The sequence below is a fragment of the Danio rerio genome, chromosome 22, assembly GCF_052040795.2.
Source record: "Danio rerio strain M-AB ecotype USA chromosome 22, GRCz13ab, whole genome shotgun sequence".
Classification (NCBI taxonomy): domain Eukaryota; kingdom Metazoa; phylum Chordata; class Actinopteri; order Cypriniformes; family Danionidae; genus Danio; species Danio rerio.
The window spans coordinates 33,613,507-33,631,166 of record NC_141042.1 but is presented as its reverse complement, the minus strand read 5'-3'; the positions used below and the strand labels follow the sequence as shown (position 1 = coordinate 33,631,166).

Here is a 17,660-nt window from a genome sequence, read left to right as displayed (position 1 = left end):
AGATATATTTTTTGGGAAGTCGCAAGCGTCTAGATAATTCTAGGAAAATACGACAGTACGTTGGGAAAGCGCACAGTCCCAATAGGGAGGACGCTGCGGAGGCCACCTGCTACCCAATGGGAAGATATGATGGCAAAATATATGGACTAGCCCTGAGAAGGGGGAGTACGCATATAATAAGATGGTTAGCGGAGAGGGAAGACACAAGTCCGCCCGTGAGAGGGGAATTCACCTTGGCTGAATAAGCAAATGGCATCGCCTAGTGGGGATCATGCATAGCGGACACCTATACCCAAAACGCGGGCTGACCAGCGGGCAGACCTACAACATAATGGGCCAGCGAGTGACTCCTCCACTGAGTCAGTGCTGGGGGCCTCGGAGGAATCTGCAGGGCTCACCTAACGGGGAATTTTACTGACAGATGAAAAAGCAGACTTATCTCTGTGTTAGGGAGAATGGCGCAGCAAGCGTGTTTCAACACCTTAACCAAGTTGTTTCCTCAATCACCAAGGGTTACCTAATACTCTTGAGGAAACCGGCTCCACTCGCAGATTGTAAAATCTTGCAAATGTATTTGGGGTCGCCCAGCCCGCAGCTCTACAGATGTCTGTTAGAGAGGCGCCGCGTGCACGCGCCCAAGAGGATGCAATGCTCCTAGTGGAGTGCGCACGCACTCTCGGGGGACACGGCTCGCCCTGGCTCTGGTAAGCGAGGGAGATGGCATCCACTATCCAGTGGGCCAACATCTGTTTTGATACGGCACTTCCCTGCTGCAGATCGCCATAGCAGACGAAGAGCTGCTCAGATGATCTAAGCTCTGAGTGCGGTCCAGATAAATACGCAAAGCGAACTGGAAAAAGTAAGAAAAGGGCTGGGTCTACCTCCTCCAGGGGCAGCGCTTGCAGGCTCACTACCTGGTCTTTAGACAGTGTGGTAGGAACCTTGGGCACATGTCCCGGGCGGGGTCTCAGGAACGTGAGAGTAAGCCAGCCTGAATTACAGGCACGAGTCACTGACCGAAAAATGCCTCCAGGTCCCCGACCCTGTCTTCAGGGACAGATGTGCTGATCCGGGAAGCGCGAGGGTCCCGTGGAAGAGCTGGAGGCGAGAGATTTACTTTGGGTGGGAGAAAGGAGACCGTCCTCCCAATGCTCGTGAGCCACTAGCGAAATGCACCGAACCTGCGAGCTAGAAGCATAGCATCCCAGACTGGCAGATTTCGGGCTGTCACATCCAGGGAAGTGGAAAAGTGCTTTTTCATTTATGTTTTTATGGCAGTAAAAAGTGCCATTGGAAATGGGGCCCCGCCCTCCAGTGGGGAAAGAGCAAGTTTTCTCTTCTCCAGATGACCTGTCCCAGGTACCCTTCGCAGTCCGTTTACCGGACTTAGCAGCGCTCTGGGCAGGGGGAGGTGCCTTCTTCTGAGGTGCTCGACGCACTCGCTTCGCCAGAGGTGTGTGCGGGGTAGCTCTTGTAGGCGGGCGCCTTTAGCGAGGAGCAGCAGATACAGATGGTTAGGCGGGCAGAGCGAGCTTACGGTCCCGCCAATAGGTGACATTACCCATCGCTCAGACTGCTCTCTCACTGCCTTGATTTCCTGGTGAATTCACAGACAGTGTCACCGAACAGGCTAGCTTGTGATATGGGGAAGTCAAGAAAGCGGACTTTGTCGACTTTGCGCATATCAGCCAAGTTTAGCCAGAGGTGGCGCTTCTGGACCACTAATGTGGACATCTTTCTCCTCAACGCACACGCAGCGGACTTAGTGGTCCGAAGAGCATAGTCGGTTGCGGTGCAAAGCTCATGTAACAAGCCTGGGTTGGACCCACCCTCATGCAGCTTGGCCAGCGGCTGCGCTTGGTAGTGCTGGTAGGTGGCCATCGCGTGCAAGGCGGAAGCAGCCTGGCCCGCAGCCTTGTAAGCTCTGGCTCCGAGAGAGGCAGATAACTTACAGGCTTTGAACGGGAGACTAGACGGACCCTGTCAAGAAGAGGTGCCACGCGGACAAAGATTGACCGCAATCGCGCGCTCAACCTGAGGAATCGCCACATACCCCCTGGCCGCTCCACCGTCAAGAGTGGTGAGGGCGGAGAGACACGCAGCACGGGCAAAAAAAGTACTGTGGACCTCCGGGAAAAAGGGGACGAGAGGCTTCAAAGGCTTAGCACTCTGGTTCTCTACGTAGCACCGATCTAGTCGGTCCGGCCATGGAGCTGGGGGATAAACCATCTCTAACCCCACGGCCGAAGCAGCCCGGGAAAGCACGGCTAACATGTCCGTTTCAGGATCCGTTTTGACAGCACTCACCTGCCCGAGGGACAATGAAAGCCCACCCTCTGATGCAGCAGTGGATGTCTTGTCCCCGGTGTCATCGAACGTAAGGGCTACCAACTGGTTAGACGGATCGCTTCCTCCGCTCGAAGCTTGGATGGAGCACTTGGTTCGCCCTTTTGCAAAGGCTAGCCACGATCTTAACTGCGCAACAGTCATGGCATCGCAATGATGACATGAACTGCCCGCGAGCAGCGCATTAACATGCTGGACCCCCAGACATGCAACGCAGTGCTCGTGCCCATCATCCGGGGACAGGAAACCCCCGCATCCAGAAACGCACGGTCGGAGCGCCGTCCTGAAAAGGATGTGCTGCACGACTGTGTTGCTCTTTTTGTGAAATTTGCAACTTTATACGCACCGCTCTGGAGGACCGGACCCAAAGAACGCCAGGCAAGGGAGAACCCCAGCTCGACCGTCTGCTGCTGCGTGTACACACTCTGGACCGGGAGAATGCTCTCAAACGCTCAAATTCGCTGGATATCAGCAGGAGGAACCCTCATCGAAGGCTGTAACAGTTTCTGAAGCGAAAAGGATGGCGTTTCCTTGCTTTCCCTGTGCTTATATGTGGAGCTAATTGCAATAAGGCACACGTGTGCAAGCTTACGCTGCCAACTCATTTAGCATTTTATTGGCCCGTTATATACTCTTTCAGACAATTGGCTTTCTGAAAACGAAATCCCCATTCATGGATTAAATCCACTTATAGCATTGAAGTTCCCCATCCGAAGGGGAATGTCAGGTTCTTATTTTAGCAGAAGTAACATTGCTTTGATCAGTTTAAATGATTCTTATTACTTACAAATTAGAACATATGGTTTAATTTGCATTAATTAAGACATATTTCCACTTGAAATTTATTAAAATTTTTTGATTTATTTTAAGTAAATTGAACCTAAGAGCAAAATTACTTTAAATATGCTTACTAATAGATGAGTGTTAGAACAGCGATGGCTGTCCGAGTGAAGCGTCTAACATTAATGCTGACAAAAAAATGCCATGACCCAAAGCTTGAGTGTTACGTCTGCTTACATCTGTAAGGTGGTAACCTTAAAACAAAGAAACAAAAAAAAACATACTCTTCCAAATCTTCAAACTAATGAAGATTAAACAACTCGTCCTCTCAAATTTAAAAATATTAGAAATTTTAAATATTAAAAATATTAAAAATTAAAAATATTACAATTTAAAAATTATTTACATAAGTACATGAGTACATTTTTCATTTTTTAGAATTGACTACACTAAAAAGTAATTTCTTTCAGCCCAAATTTTTGAAATGAGATAAACTATTGTCAGCTTGTTCAACACTAAGTTGACTATATATGTTTTGACTATATTTTGAAGAAACAGGCTGACAACAAAGAGAAAAACATAAAAGTGAAATAAGATCAGAAGTACAGAGCACCTGTACATGAACTCACAATATGAACTGCTGCCAAATTCTCCAGATCTGATGAACTTTCAGAAAACAGCTCTTTTCGGAAACTTTGCACAGGTGCAGAGACGCTCATGACGGATCACATCAACATTGAACCAATTTTCTGATCTATTTGAGTTGTATGTGAGAAATCGCTTTGTGCCATTGTATGAATCACGAATGCGAAGCTTTAATGGAGTATGAAAACTTAAACCGAAACCTGAAACTGGAAACACAATCCAGGACACATTTGGCACACATTAATCACATTCACTTTGATTACATGTACAGCCAAATCGGTAATTAGCTCAATGTATTTTAAAGGATCGTGTCTCTGGCTGTTTTTCTTTTTAATGGCAGCGCAGCAACATGTTTTTAATATAATTGAGCTTTATTTGAGAGAGAAAAAAAAGACCAAGCATTAGAGTCAGCTCTGCATGGATTTGCAAAGCCAGTGGGATTTTGCTTCATTTTTTTTGTTTTGTTTTGTTTTATATAAACATAATTATAATAACTGCAGGACAATATGAGTTGAGGTTTATGTTTATAAATATTGCACAATGGTAAATTAACATAACAAGATTAGTCAAATTTCGGCCGTGCTTTTAAAAATAATATTTACTCTTCTTTTTTTTGGCATAGAGATTTAACTGACTTTAAAATCTCGTTTATAGTTCAGATTTAAGGCCAAGACAGAAAAAAAAATAAATAAAAATGCAACTGAACAGTAAATTGCCATAGTTATGTTTAATGTTTATGTTTTATATTGTTAGGATCTATTAATATTTATTTATTTTTAATTTTAACTATATTTTTTTAAAATAATAATAAAACAATACACTAATAAAAAGTAAGTAATTAAAAAAGTTTTAATACTTTTTATATATATTATAAAATATTATAGTTTATATATTACTTATGAAATTCACCTCACATATGCTGTATAAGTTGGAAGTTCATTCCGCTGTGGCGACCCCTGATTAATAAAGGGACTAAGCAGGAAAAAAAAAAAAGAATTAATAAATTTATAAATATTGCATAATGGTAATTTACTATAACAAGATTGGTCAAATTATGGCTGTGCTTTTAGAGTTAATTTTTACTCCTGATTTTTTTCGGCATGGAGACTTTACAAATCTCATTTATAGTTGAGATTTAAGGCCAAGACAAAAGCTGGCTTATATATATATATAAATAAATAAATAAATAAATAAATAAATAAATAAATAAATAAATAAATAAATAAATAAAGCTGCACAGTCATTTAAATACATAAAAATATATTCTCGTGTATGGTTAAACAGGATATATTTTATGTACTTTTCTATTTATTTTTTTAAATATTGTTAAAATAATAATAATAATAATAATAATAATAATAATAATAATAAACAAAATGTATTAATTAACAAAAAGTAAATAATTAAAAGTTTTAATAAAATATAATTTTGTAAATTATATAAAATATTTATATATAAAATGTTATATATACAATTATTTAATGAACAATTTTTTTATATTTATTTTATATTATTTACTTTTTGTTAATATTTTCCTTAAAGTGATGTCTAAATAAAACTGACCTTTTAAAATGTCAGTACATAAGTGATAAAAATATAAATAATATCTAATCAATCTGGAAGTGATTTTTTTTATTCAAAAGAACCTTAATATAGTGTGTATGTATATATAAATATGTAATTATATATTCATACAGTTGAAGTCAGAATTATTAGCCTCTCTGGATTATTAGACTACCTGTTTATTTTTTCCCTGATTTCTGTTTAATAGAAGGAAGATTTTTTTCAACACATTTCTAACCATAACAGTTTTAATAACTCATCTCTAATAACTGATTTATTTTATCTTTGCCATGATGACAGTAAATAATATTTGACTATATATTTTTCAAGAAACTTCTAAACAGCTTAAAGGGACATTTAACTAGGTTATTTAGGGTAATTAGGCAAGTTATTGTATTATAACAGTTTGTTCTGTCGACTATCAAAAAAAGAAATAGCTTAAAGGGGCTAATAATTTTGTCCCTAAAATGGTGTTTAAAAATTTGAAAACTTATTTTATTGTAGCCAAAATAAAACAAATAAGACTTTCTCCAGAAGAAAAAATATTGTCAGACATACTGTGGAAATTTCCTTGCTCTGTTAAACATCATTTGGGAAATATTTAAAAAAGAAGAAAAAAATTTGAAGGGGGCTAATAATTCGGACTTCAACTGTATATGCCTTTTACAAGATGCCCCCAGAATGTGCCTGTAAACTTTCAGCTCAAAATACCTCATGCATAATCAGTTCCACTATGTTACCACTGAAAAACCTGGTTTTACATGTGTCACTTTAAATGCAAATAAGCTGCTGCCCCACCCATCTTTTGCTGAAAAGGGCGGAGCCTCAGATACACAGGCAACATCAAACTACTTTACTGCATGTGTTTTGTAGTCTTGTCAATTTAAACTCTTGATATACTGAAAATAGACAATGCTTGTAACTTTACAGATATTCTTCATGGTTAAACAGTAACATTACTCACTGATTTAAGCGGAACATGTTAAAATAGGTTTACTAGTCCCACCAGAGTTAAAAAGTGGAATTTTAACCATTTTGTATGTATTTAGCCAATCTCTGGGTCTGGCAGAATCACTTTTAGCTTAGCTTAGCATAAATCATTTAAGCATCTCACTCGAATTTCAAAAAGGAGTTTTGATCATTTTCTTATTTAGAGCTTGACTCTTCTGTAGGTACATTGAAAACAGAAAAATCAAAGGTGATTCCTTGGATTTACAAAATTTTTAAGCGGTTGTAAACAATTTATTTGGGCTGAATTTAAACAAAGATGTGTGAGAGACGTATCTGAGTAGTAGCCTGTGCACGCGAGACGTGCCTGAAGAGCAATGGTTGTGAGTTGCGCGTAACGTACCAGAAGAGCGGTGGAGGTGAGTTGCGCGTAACGTACCTGAAGAGCGGTGGAGGTGAGTTGCGCGTAACGTACCTGAAGGGCAGTGGGGGTGAGTTGTGAGTGACATACCAGAAGAGCGGTGGGGGTAAGTTGCGCGCGACATACCTGAAGAGCTAGGAAGGATGAAGTGGGGAGGGGTGTGCAATGTATGTAAGGACCGGGCGGGAGATGCGTGATTTCCGGTAGATTATCATTCATCCGGGATACTCCCGCAACTTCCGGGAGACTTGGGGTGTCTGCTTTTTCTTGTGTGATTATCAAGTAACTTTGCTGAATGGTTTTAATATGAAAATTAAAACTCTTGAAATTGAGCGAGATGTCAATGGTCTAATCCGATTCAATGATTTATGCTAAGCTAAACTAAAAGTGCTTCTGCTAGACTGAGAATAAGATTGAGATTGGTTCAATTGATTAATAAATGGTTTAACTCTATGATGGTATAAATGGTATAAATGATAAGTAACTGTTTAACTCTAGGGAAGTAAATGTTAAAATAAAATGAGCCTATCCCCTAACCCCCCACCCCACAAAAAAGCATGTAACTTTAATCCATTTTCTGCTTGATTTATTATTGAAAATCTTGGTTAAACACACGGAAGCAACACGCCTTTCATTTTAACCCGAAATTGTTTGCCAGCAAGTTTAGTTTGAACCACATGTGAAAAAATATGAAAAGTTCACAACACGCTATTGCTTTTTGCCAAATTCTTCTGGCAAAAAAAGAACAGGAAGGTAACATCCAGATGCACCATTTAACCTTCACCCTGACGTGACCGAGCCAAAAGACGGTGACGTGAAGAATGCAGTCTGTGGACCTTGAGCAATTTCCTGCGCAACATCTCGACTCCCTTTTATCGATATCAAGACAGGCTGTGTGGCAAAGAAAACACCCGTCAAAGTGAATTACCACAACAGCTTGGACACCTCTGTCCACACACAATCATGCACACTTTATGGCACATATGTGGGCCGCTCTGGGCCTCTCGTCCCACTGGAGTAGCAGGAGTGCAGCTGTCAAGGAGCGTGTTTGGGGTTAATTGGGTTTAATTGGGAGGGTTGTTTTGGTCTCTGTAACTACCAATGTGGAGGGGGCTTTACTGAGGTGTGGACGTGTCTGTGTGTGTTTGTGTGATTATGTGAATGACGCTGATATTTGGAATTTGAGCGTGCCATAACCATTTCAGCGCATGGTTTGGATGTTTATTTTACATATCGCTCGAGGATCAGGCTCACCGTGCAGTGAACCTGATCAAACGAGTTTCAACCTCAATCACAGTTAAAAATTAGGCCTTGTTGCCAAATATATGGTTAACCCTTTTAGGTCTCTCATTAAATGACTCTCATTAAAAATGCTAGAGTGTTACTGGGGTTAAGACTTTTGAAGTTCTATGATTAAAGAGAATATATATATTTTTAATTTTATTTTAAACAATGTCAGGGCAGCACGGTGGCTCAATGGTTAGCACTGTCTCCTCACAGCAAGAAGGCTGCTGTTTCAAGTCCCTGCTGGGCCAGTTGGCATTTCTGTGTGGAGTTTGCATGTTCTCCCCATTTTTGTGTGGGTTTCCTCCGGGTGCTCTGGTTTACCCCACAGTCCAAAGACATGCGATATACTGTAGGTTAATTATATGAGCTAATTTGGCCGTAGTGTAAGAAAGTATGTGAATGTGAGAGTGGATGGGTGTTTCCCAGTACTAGGTTGCGGCTGAAAGACCATTTGCTGCGTAAAAGATATGTTGGAATAGTTGATGACCGCTGTGGCGACCCCTGATAAATCAGATACTAAGCTGAAGGAAAATAAAAAAAATTAATGTAAATTTGAAAAACTGAGTGTAGGTAAACAATGTGCAAATGCCCCCTAAGAAAATTTTTAAAAATAATTTTCCATAACCTACTGTAATGTAAATGGGACGCTAACAACTGAGATGCAGAGGTTTATTAACAGAATAGTCAGGCATTGGTCAACAGGGTCAAACAGATGTATATAGGCAATCCAGAGTCGTAGTCATTAAACAGGCGAATGGTCAGTACAGGCAGCAAGCAACGTAAACAAACAAACAAGGCGAGGGTCAAAACAGGGCAAAGCAAGGCAAGGGAAACGCCTTGTAATGTTCACAGTAACAGTAAAACAAGACTCAGCAAAGATGTGTGTGTGTGTGTGTGTGTGTGCCCGCTGCTTTTAAAGTCTATGTAATCAGTCCTTGACAATCCTCCGACTGTGAGCGTGTACAATCAGCAGAATCTGGAAAAGGTGCGTGTGAGCGGTGCATGACTGGATCTGTACTCCATATAATGGTGGATTTTTTAGTGTTCACCAGAGATCTACAAGGATTATAATTGCTGATGATTGTGACACCTACTTAACCTTGACTTAAATTTTTAATTTTAGCCTCGCTTATGGCGATCGTTGGTCTCTTTGTCTACAAATTCCAGGTCAGCTGTCTCTACTGTTGTTCATGGTTGAGACATTTGATGTCATGCATTGCACACCAAAAATAGTCCCCTATCATAATTCAAAATATACATGAAATGATGTTAATATTAAAAAAAAAAAAGGAAATCTGTCATAGATTTTCTACTACACATTTTAGTATGAGACATCATTTATGTTATTTTGATCCACACAAGTCTTAAAACTCTGGGTTACTATTAACGTCCATTGAAACTTTCCATCCTCAAAATCAGGGGTGCTCAAACTTTTTCTTATGAAGGGCCAAAAACCAAACTTGATCGAGGCTAGAGGACCAAAGGTAAACCTAGTTACCATGGGTAATTTCCTAATTTATTTAATGATGTTTAAAATTACTATAAATCATTGATTTATATTAACTAATACAGTATTTTTATATATTTTATAATGAAGATTATATTACAGTTAAAACAAAACAATGTAATTTGTAACAAAATTACACTAATTTTGCTTTGATTTGCTTACAGATGTCTTCTGCATAGTTCTCTGTCGAGTGACAGTATTTACATTTTCAAAAAAAATCTGCTTCATTTACAATATTTAATTTAAACAATAAAACAGCAATAAAACAACCAAAAAAGATTACATCAAATAAGAGTTGAAAATCTTAAAGGCATTCGCCCCAACCATCTTCATCATTCTCACTCTCCTCACAGATGAGATGGTGGGCCAAATCAGAGGTTACAATGGGCCAACTTTGGCCCTCGGCCCCTACTTTGGTCACCTCTGCTTAAAATGTTCTATATAATAAAAAACACTATAGAATTATGAACAGCTACTCACTGTAGGTTTCTTTGGGGAATCAAAATGGATATTTAAAGTCATTGCTCTTTTTGAAAAAAAAATAAAATAAAAATAAATAAATACACTGTGCATATATGAAGTATGCTTCACAATGGTGAGTGGACTTGACAAACCACTTGTAGAAGCACAATCTCTCTCTTTCTCATAATAAAAAAACCTTCTCCCTCCTTACTTCACACTTTTAAAAATGAAAACAATTTGCAAACAAATTATATGGGCTGAATTTAAGCAAACAAATTAAATTTAAAGAAATGTTCAACTTCATTTCTTTGTTTAAAATCTGTCCCAATAAATTGTTTACTTATTGTACTTATTCTAACTTAATGTAAAAAAAAAAAAAAGAGTAAATCCAAGGAATCATCTTTGAATTATTTGAATTATCCTTAATTCTCAAAGTTTCCTTTGTATAATTAGCACTTCTTGTGTGTATTGCCTTCTTGTTGAATGCCTCCTCAATTGTAAGCAGCCTTGGTCAAAAGTGTCTGCTAAATGACTGTAATGTCTATAATGTAAAGGTTTTTGGAATCTTAAAGTGTAGCTTGTTTTTGATAAGCACACAGGGAAACGTCTAACTGAAATCGTCATTTGTGTGTTTGGAGCAACTGAAACGTAAAAATACCAAATTAATAGTTAATTTTTCACCAGTTATTTAACTTTTTATGAGAATGAATATGCTATTTTGATTGCCTTCAAAGTGAAATAACTGATCATAAACATAAGAGGCTGAGAAAAATGCTTATTTTAAAAGAGAATTTTAGATAAAATTGAGATACTTTTGCATCTGAACTCTTCAAATGTTCTCAAACCTTTGTTTTTCTTGCAGAATTAAGATCGAGAAACGGCTCTGCAGTGTTCTGGGATGGTGGGGAAGGGGGAGCGTATCAGGCCCTGCTGCTGGATGAGGATCGCGGATGGCTGCTGGTCGGGGGCCGAGACCACATCTACATGCTGAACTCTGACAGCCTCACACAGCCGTCACGCAAGGTCAGCTCACACAACCTCCAGCATTTGACAAACCCTGACGTCACATGCAGATCCTGAGGATAGGGGGTCACCAAAATGAAAACAGACCAGCGCTACACAATATATTACTGTTCACGTGAAGCTGAACATCTATGATGTCGACTTCATGGCCTCTCTGAAGGCTTTTGTTGATTAGCAGAGAAAATTAAAGCGACTCGTCCTTCAGTTTGTTAAAGCACCGCATGTACTGTAAGATATGAAAAGAGATTCAAGAGGGAATCTTATTATATAATTCTACAAAGTTAGGTATATGTCAGACTTTATTGACAGCATATTCATGTTTATTTATGTCTACACTGTAAAAAAAACTATCGATATTTGTTGATTCATGTTATGTTTCACTCATTTGTGCTTTTAAATTCCATTGTGGGATCTTAAAGAGCTTTTGATGTTAAAAAGGTAAAAAAAAAAAAAAAGGTTGACATTTTTATTAGTTTAAAGCATAGGTCTCATACTCCATTCATGGGGTCCGTACTTCATACCTCGCTTAAATGATCTAAGATGATTTGGCAGATCCTGGATCTTTTAATCTTGATAACTGATCTCTCCCTAATTTGGTTCTTCAAACAAGTTCGCGAATCAGATTAGAATGTCTGGATAAACTGATCTGAGATCGCTGCGTGTCTTGTGAAGGACAGATCTATCGATCCTCGAAATCATGATCAGCAATGCCATGATTGGCTGACGGCACAGCAGCGTAATGACATCATCTGATTAATATTCAATTATCCATGTGAGCAAAATTACATCAAATTAGCAGTAAACGGTTTGTTAAATATGACACGCAATAACTTTCCACATTTGTTGGGAGCTGCAGGCTTTACACTTGTGTCAAGAGTATTCATCATGTATTTCAATGCATATCAATGTATTTAGTTCTACATTTAAAAAAGATTTTCTTTATTAAAGTAGCCGGTTTATTAATCACTATGGAATAACTGGATGTTTACAAAAGCATTTTGATTTTGTGAAAGGCGTCTGCAACTCTTGTGAAGCATAATCATTGGCATATTAACTGCCAAAACATGTTTATGAATGCATTAATGTATTATTTATTGTTTTAAAAGTCACATATTCTGCATTTCTATTATCATACACAATTTGTACTAAAGCGATCTAAAAAGTTCATATCAATAAGTTTTCTCTTTGCACCACCAGGTGGCAGTCTTTGTACTTTTATTTCGGGGGTGCAGATTGCATAAGTTTTCTTAATATATATATAACTTTATTTATTTTATTAATAACTATAACTTTATATATATATATTTAAAATATATTTACTATTTTCCCAAGTGTATTACTACTGTAATAAAATATCAGAATTCGGTACATACTTTCTCTATTATCTTTGCATGCACTGAGCCGATCTAATCCTGTTTATATGATTTGAACCTGCTTCCGATCAGGTTTGAGCTAGCAGAACTGTTGCTATGACAACAACTCTCGGATCAGCTTTGAAGAACGAAACGATCCTGGATCGTGTCAAATCGTCAATATCCAAATCCAGCTAAATGAGTAATCCACGTACGAAGAACGGACCCCTGGAGTGCCACAGCTCTGCTCCAATCCTCATCAAACACACATGATGCCACCAATCAAGATGTTCAAGACTCTTTTGAACACCTTGATTATTTGGATCAGCTGTTTTTGATAAGGGTTGGAGCAAAACTGTGCAGAACTACAGCCCTCCAGGAATTGAGTTTGAGACCTATGCTTTAAAGTGATACACGTCTGTGTTTGTGTTGTAAATTATGGTACAAAACCCTGGTAATAAACTGCCAGGACTAATTTTTCAGACCTAATTCTCTCTATATTATTTCTTAAAAGTCATTTTGTTAAACATTAGAGTTGAATTTTCAAATTTAAAAGTCTTAGATACATGCATAGATACAACTCTCATAATGAAATTCACAACCATAAATAAATAGAAAACATCACAAATTTTGGAACCTGTTAATTAACAGATATTTTTACAGTGTATGTATATATCACTCACTTGACTGTTGCATTATTCTATTCTATTCTATTCTATTCTATTCTATTATATTATATTATATTATATTATATTATTATGTTATATTATTATTCATTCAGTCATTTTCTTGTTGGCTTAGTCCCTTTAGTCGCCACAGCGGATTGAACCGCCAACTTATCCAGCACGTTTTTATGCAGCGGATGCCCTTCCAGCCGCAACCCATCTCTAAGAAACATCCACACACACACACACACACACACACACACACACACACACACACACACACACACACACACACACACACACACACTTTGGAGAACTTAGCCTACACAATTCACCTGTACCGCATGTCTTTTGACTGTGGGGGAAACCGGAGCACCCGGAGGAAACCCACGCGAACACAGGGAAAACATAATAATATAATATAATATAATATAATATAATATAATATAATATAATATAATATAATATAATATAATATAATATAATATAATATAATATAATATAATATAATAATAAATAAATGGATAAATAAAGTACCAGAATGAGTAGGAAAAATATGTAATGATAAAACTTAAACTTAAATTAATGTGTAAATGAATAAAGAAATATTATCAGGTTAAATAATATAACACATAATGTAATATACTAAATAAATAGATAAATAACGTACTAAAATGAGTAGGAACAACATATAATGATAAAACATAGTAGAAAATAAATATTTTAGTCATAGTTTAGACATGAAATCATTTTTTAAATATTAATTCCTTACAGTATAAAATGGATCTTCAAAAGAAAATATATAGGTGACTTTTATATTATAATTACTGTAAAACAGACTCTCCTTTCAATATGTTGCCCAGACATTTGTGTCTGCATTTGCATAATTCAGGCCTTAATTTTCCACTTAATATCATTAATCACCACTAAATAAACATTTCATTTGATTTAATCTAAAATGATTGTCTTTTATGATAGTGAAATACCAAACTATGCCTGTAAGAAATGATTAGCTCAAACGTAAGGTCACAGTACAGTCAAAAATACGTGATCTTAATAAAAAGTAAGGCATGCCATGTTCAGAGTCTCCCAGTTATATAATTATGTACAGTGTGCTGATCGCCAGCTAATGATTAGGGGTCAATACCTGCACATTATTTCCACATGGAAATGATTACAATTTGAAAAGCATGTAGGTTGTTGAATAATGACGGAGCAACAGAGTTAATCACATATTTTTACAGAAAGGTTATGGGATATGTACGTTTAAAAAGAAATAAAGGTTGGAAAACACAGCTTAGTGTGCTATAGAAACTTTTAAACTATAATGTGTTGTTTTGTTCTGCATTATTTTCTGTTCCTTGGGAAAACTGTCGTTTTATTTATTTTTAGATTCACTGGCCAGCTGGACAGGAACACATTGAACGGTGCAAATATGCAGGAAAGAATCTATCGGTAAGAAGCTACAACTTTAAAAGGGCACAACTTTGGAAAAATGCTTTCAAGCACACATGAATGCCTGTTTATTAATGTACTCTCACAGACTGAGATAAGAATAAAGGCTGAAAAATTATATTTATAACTCAGTGGGGGGAATATTTCAAGTCTTAAGGGAGGGCAAGTTTAAAGTCCAAACCTCAGCCCTGCTTGCAATAACAGGCAAAAATCAGGTGCATTTCCATGTGATTTAAAACGCTTACACCCATCCTCACCATTACTCTTTAAAATCACACTTTTAATCACATACCACATGTTTCTCAGATGGACTGTGCCAATTATGTGAGACTCCTGCAGCCCTTCAACAAAACGCATGTCTATGTATGTGGAACGGGTGCGTTTCACCCACAGTGCACCTACATTGACCTGGGACATAATCTGGAGGTAAGTGATCTCTTTTTTAAGCCCACAACTAGTGAGAAATGCATCAAATGCTTTTGTAGACAATTTAAGCTTGTTATCGTCAATATATGAGCACCTACAGGAGGGTTTAATCCTGCCCTTGGACGGTCAACATCCTGCAGAGTTTAGCTTCAACACACTTGCCTGCAACTTTCGAGTAAGATTTTGCTTGATTAGCTGGTGTGTTTAATCAGGGTTGAAGCTAAACTCTGCAGGACACCTCTGATCTACAGGGTCAGTTGGACCCTATGGCACCCGCTGTGAGTTTCTGACCGTAGAGCTAAGCTCATAATGAGGTAATGGTGCAAAAGAGTGACAGCTTTGTCTTGGTGTCCTAGAAACCAACCTTCCAGCTTCTCAGTCATGTTGGGGAATCCGGTAGAGGAAAATGCCCCTTTAGTCCACAGGAACCCTTTACCGCCCGTCTGACAGGTAAGTTTCCAGAACAAATACTTTAAACACACGGTTTCCAATCCTGCTCCTGATAGTTAAGATGCCACTATCTTCAGAGATTAGCTTCAACAAATCCCTAATGCCAATTGTCACACTTCATGTGCTCATGCAGACTTAAATGCCATATCTATTCTGTCATTAAGACTGTGTCAGACTGATAACATTGTCTTTTAGAGGCATGCATAGGAGCACACATTTTTGTAAAAGCAGCATTATGTCACGAAAGTACAGACTCTGCAGAGTTTAGGGTGCCATTTGGAACTGGGCCACACTTGTTAGAAACATTCTAGCACAGTCCCCTTCCTTGTAGGCCACTGTCCTGCAGAGGTTAGGTTCAGACTCACTTGAAACTTCTAGGCAAGTGTTTTGTAGCTGAAATACTATTGGGTGGCTGACCTTAAGCAACAGGTTTGGAAAAATATTTGCCACAGCCATATCACCCTTCAGCCCAAGAACGGTTACTCACTTAAACTAAGCAGGGCTGAGCTTGGCTGTACCTAGATGGAAGACCACATAGGAAAACTAGATTGCTGTTGGAAGTGGTGTTAGTGAGGCCAGCAGATGGCGCTCAACATGTGGTCTATGTGATGTCCTAATGCCCCAGTATAGTGAAGGGGACACCATACTGTTAGTGGACGCCGTCTTTTGGATTAGATGTTAAACCGAGGTCCTGACTCTCTGTGGTCATTAAAAACCCCATGGCACTTCTCGTAAAGAGTAGGAGTGTAACCCTTGTGTTCTGGCCAAATTCCCTCCAAAGACCCTGACCCATCAAGGCCTCCCAATCATCCCCATCCACTGAATTGGCTGTATCACTGTCTCTCCACTTCACCAATAGCTAGTCTGTGGTGAGCGCACTGACACCATTGTCCTGTGGTTGTCGTCACATCATCCAAGTGGATGCTGCACATTGGTGGTACTGTGAAGAGACCCCACTCATAGTTGTGTAGAGATTTGGCTGTACGACCATACACAATAAATGAGCTATATAAATACACACATTACAACTTAACCTAAACAGTGTATCGCAAAAAAAACAAAAACAAAAAAAAAAAACAAGTCATCAGTCCAGGGGAGGTCAGGTTCATTCTTGAAGAGGCACTATCCTGCAGAGTTTTTATCAAACCTTAATAAAATACACCTATCTATTGCTTTTTGTAACCCTTTCTGTGCATTTACACTGCTGCTGGTCAGAGTGTCAAAGTTGCTTTGACTATCAAACACTTTGGTTTTGTAACTAAAGGACTGCAATGCAAATGAGCCAATAAATTGCATTTCAACGGATAAATAAACATTTTAGTAGGAAAATGTCTGACTATAAATAGTGTTGCAGGCCTTCTTACCGAATTGACATCACTATGGAGGATCAAGTTGTTGTGTAGATTATTGGAAAAAACCTGCTTTGGCAATAATCAACCCTTCCCCCTCTTGCCTGGAAACTAATATGGTCAAAGTCAAAGTATACTGGACTGTGTTATCTGGAATCCTTTTAAGTGACGGACTTCTACATTCCAATATGTGACTGTCCTTTGTGGTAGTTTGTTTGGTGTGTTTTACATGTCGCCTCTCATTTAGCTCATATCAGCCTCATTAAGTTAACATCGGCTGGATTCAGTTTGCCAAATTAAGCATATAGTACCACTATTAGGTCTATCAGCAAGAGAGAGCTCTCTCATTACCTGTTCAGCTATGGTTCAGATAGCAAAATAAAACATTAGACCAAAAATACAAGAGCAGGGGTGTCCAAACTTGATTCTAAGGGCCAGTGTCCTGAAGAGTTTAGCTCCAACCCTAATCAAACACACATGAACCAGCCAATCAATCTAAATATACTAGAAACTTCCTGGCAGGTGTGTTGAGGCAAGTTGGAGCTAAACTCAGCAGGGCAAGGACCGAGTTTGGACATACCTGTACAAGAGAAAAAACAATCAAACAACTCAAGTCAATGGGGAACACAAAGAAGCTAGCTGTCATTTTGTCAGATTTCTCAAATATTTGCTAATTATATTAATTTTTATATTATAAATTATATGGACATCAGATTCAGACATGTTTTCACAAAAAAAATGGTACGCAAAACACTGCTTTGTTTATAGATTGTATGTGTACAGCACTATTTCCAGTTTCCTTTTGTGGAATGACAATACAGACTACAGATACAGGTGCAAAACGCATGTTCTAGATTCAGTCAACTTTCATCCATTTGCTGTGTTTAAAAAAAAAAAACAGTAGTTGGCTTGGTGTGTCCCAGGGTTTACATTGACAATGAATGACTTCCGGCCATTTTGACACACTTTTTAACTGCAGCG

General features: G+C 38.3%; 1 protein-coding gene across 4 annotated transcripts in view; it reads left to right on the top strand.

The window, feature by feature from the left end:
* Nucleotides 1-17,660, top strand: part of si:dkey-49n23.1 — a 115,968-nt gene that overhangs the window by 78,149 nt on the left and 20,159 nt on the right. For all 4 annotated transcript variants that reach the window (XM_087304619.1, XM_087304622.1, XM_087304621.1 and 1 more), the window contains exons 3-6: nucleotides 10,822-10,982; nucleotides 14,392-14,454; nucleotides 14,761-14,880; nucleotides 15,237-15,330. In XM_087304619.1, coding sequence (XP_087160745.1) covers nucleotides 10,822-10,982; nucleotides 14,392-14,454; nucleotides 14,761-14,880; nucleotides 15,237-15,330 — 438 coding nt within the window. The remainder of the gene's footprint in view (nucleotides 1-10,821; nucleotides 10,983-14,391; nucleotides 14,455-14,760; nucleotides 14,881-15,236; nucleotides 15,331-17,660) is intronic.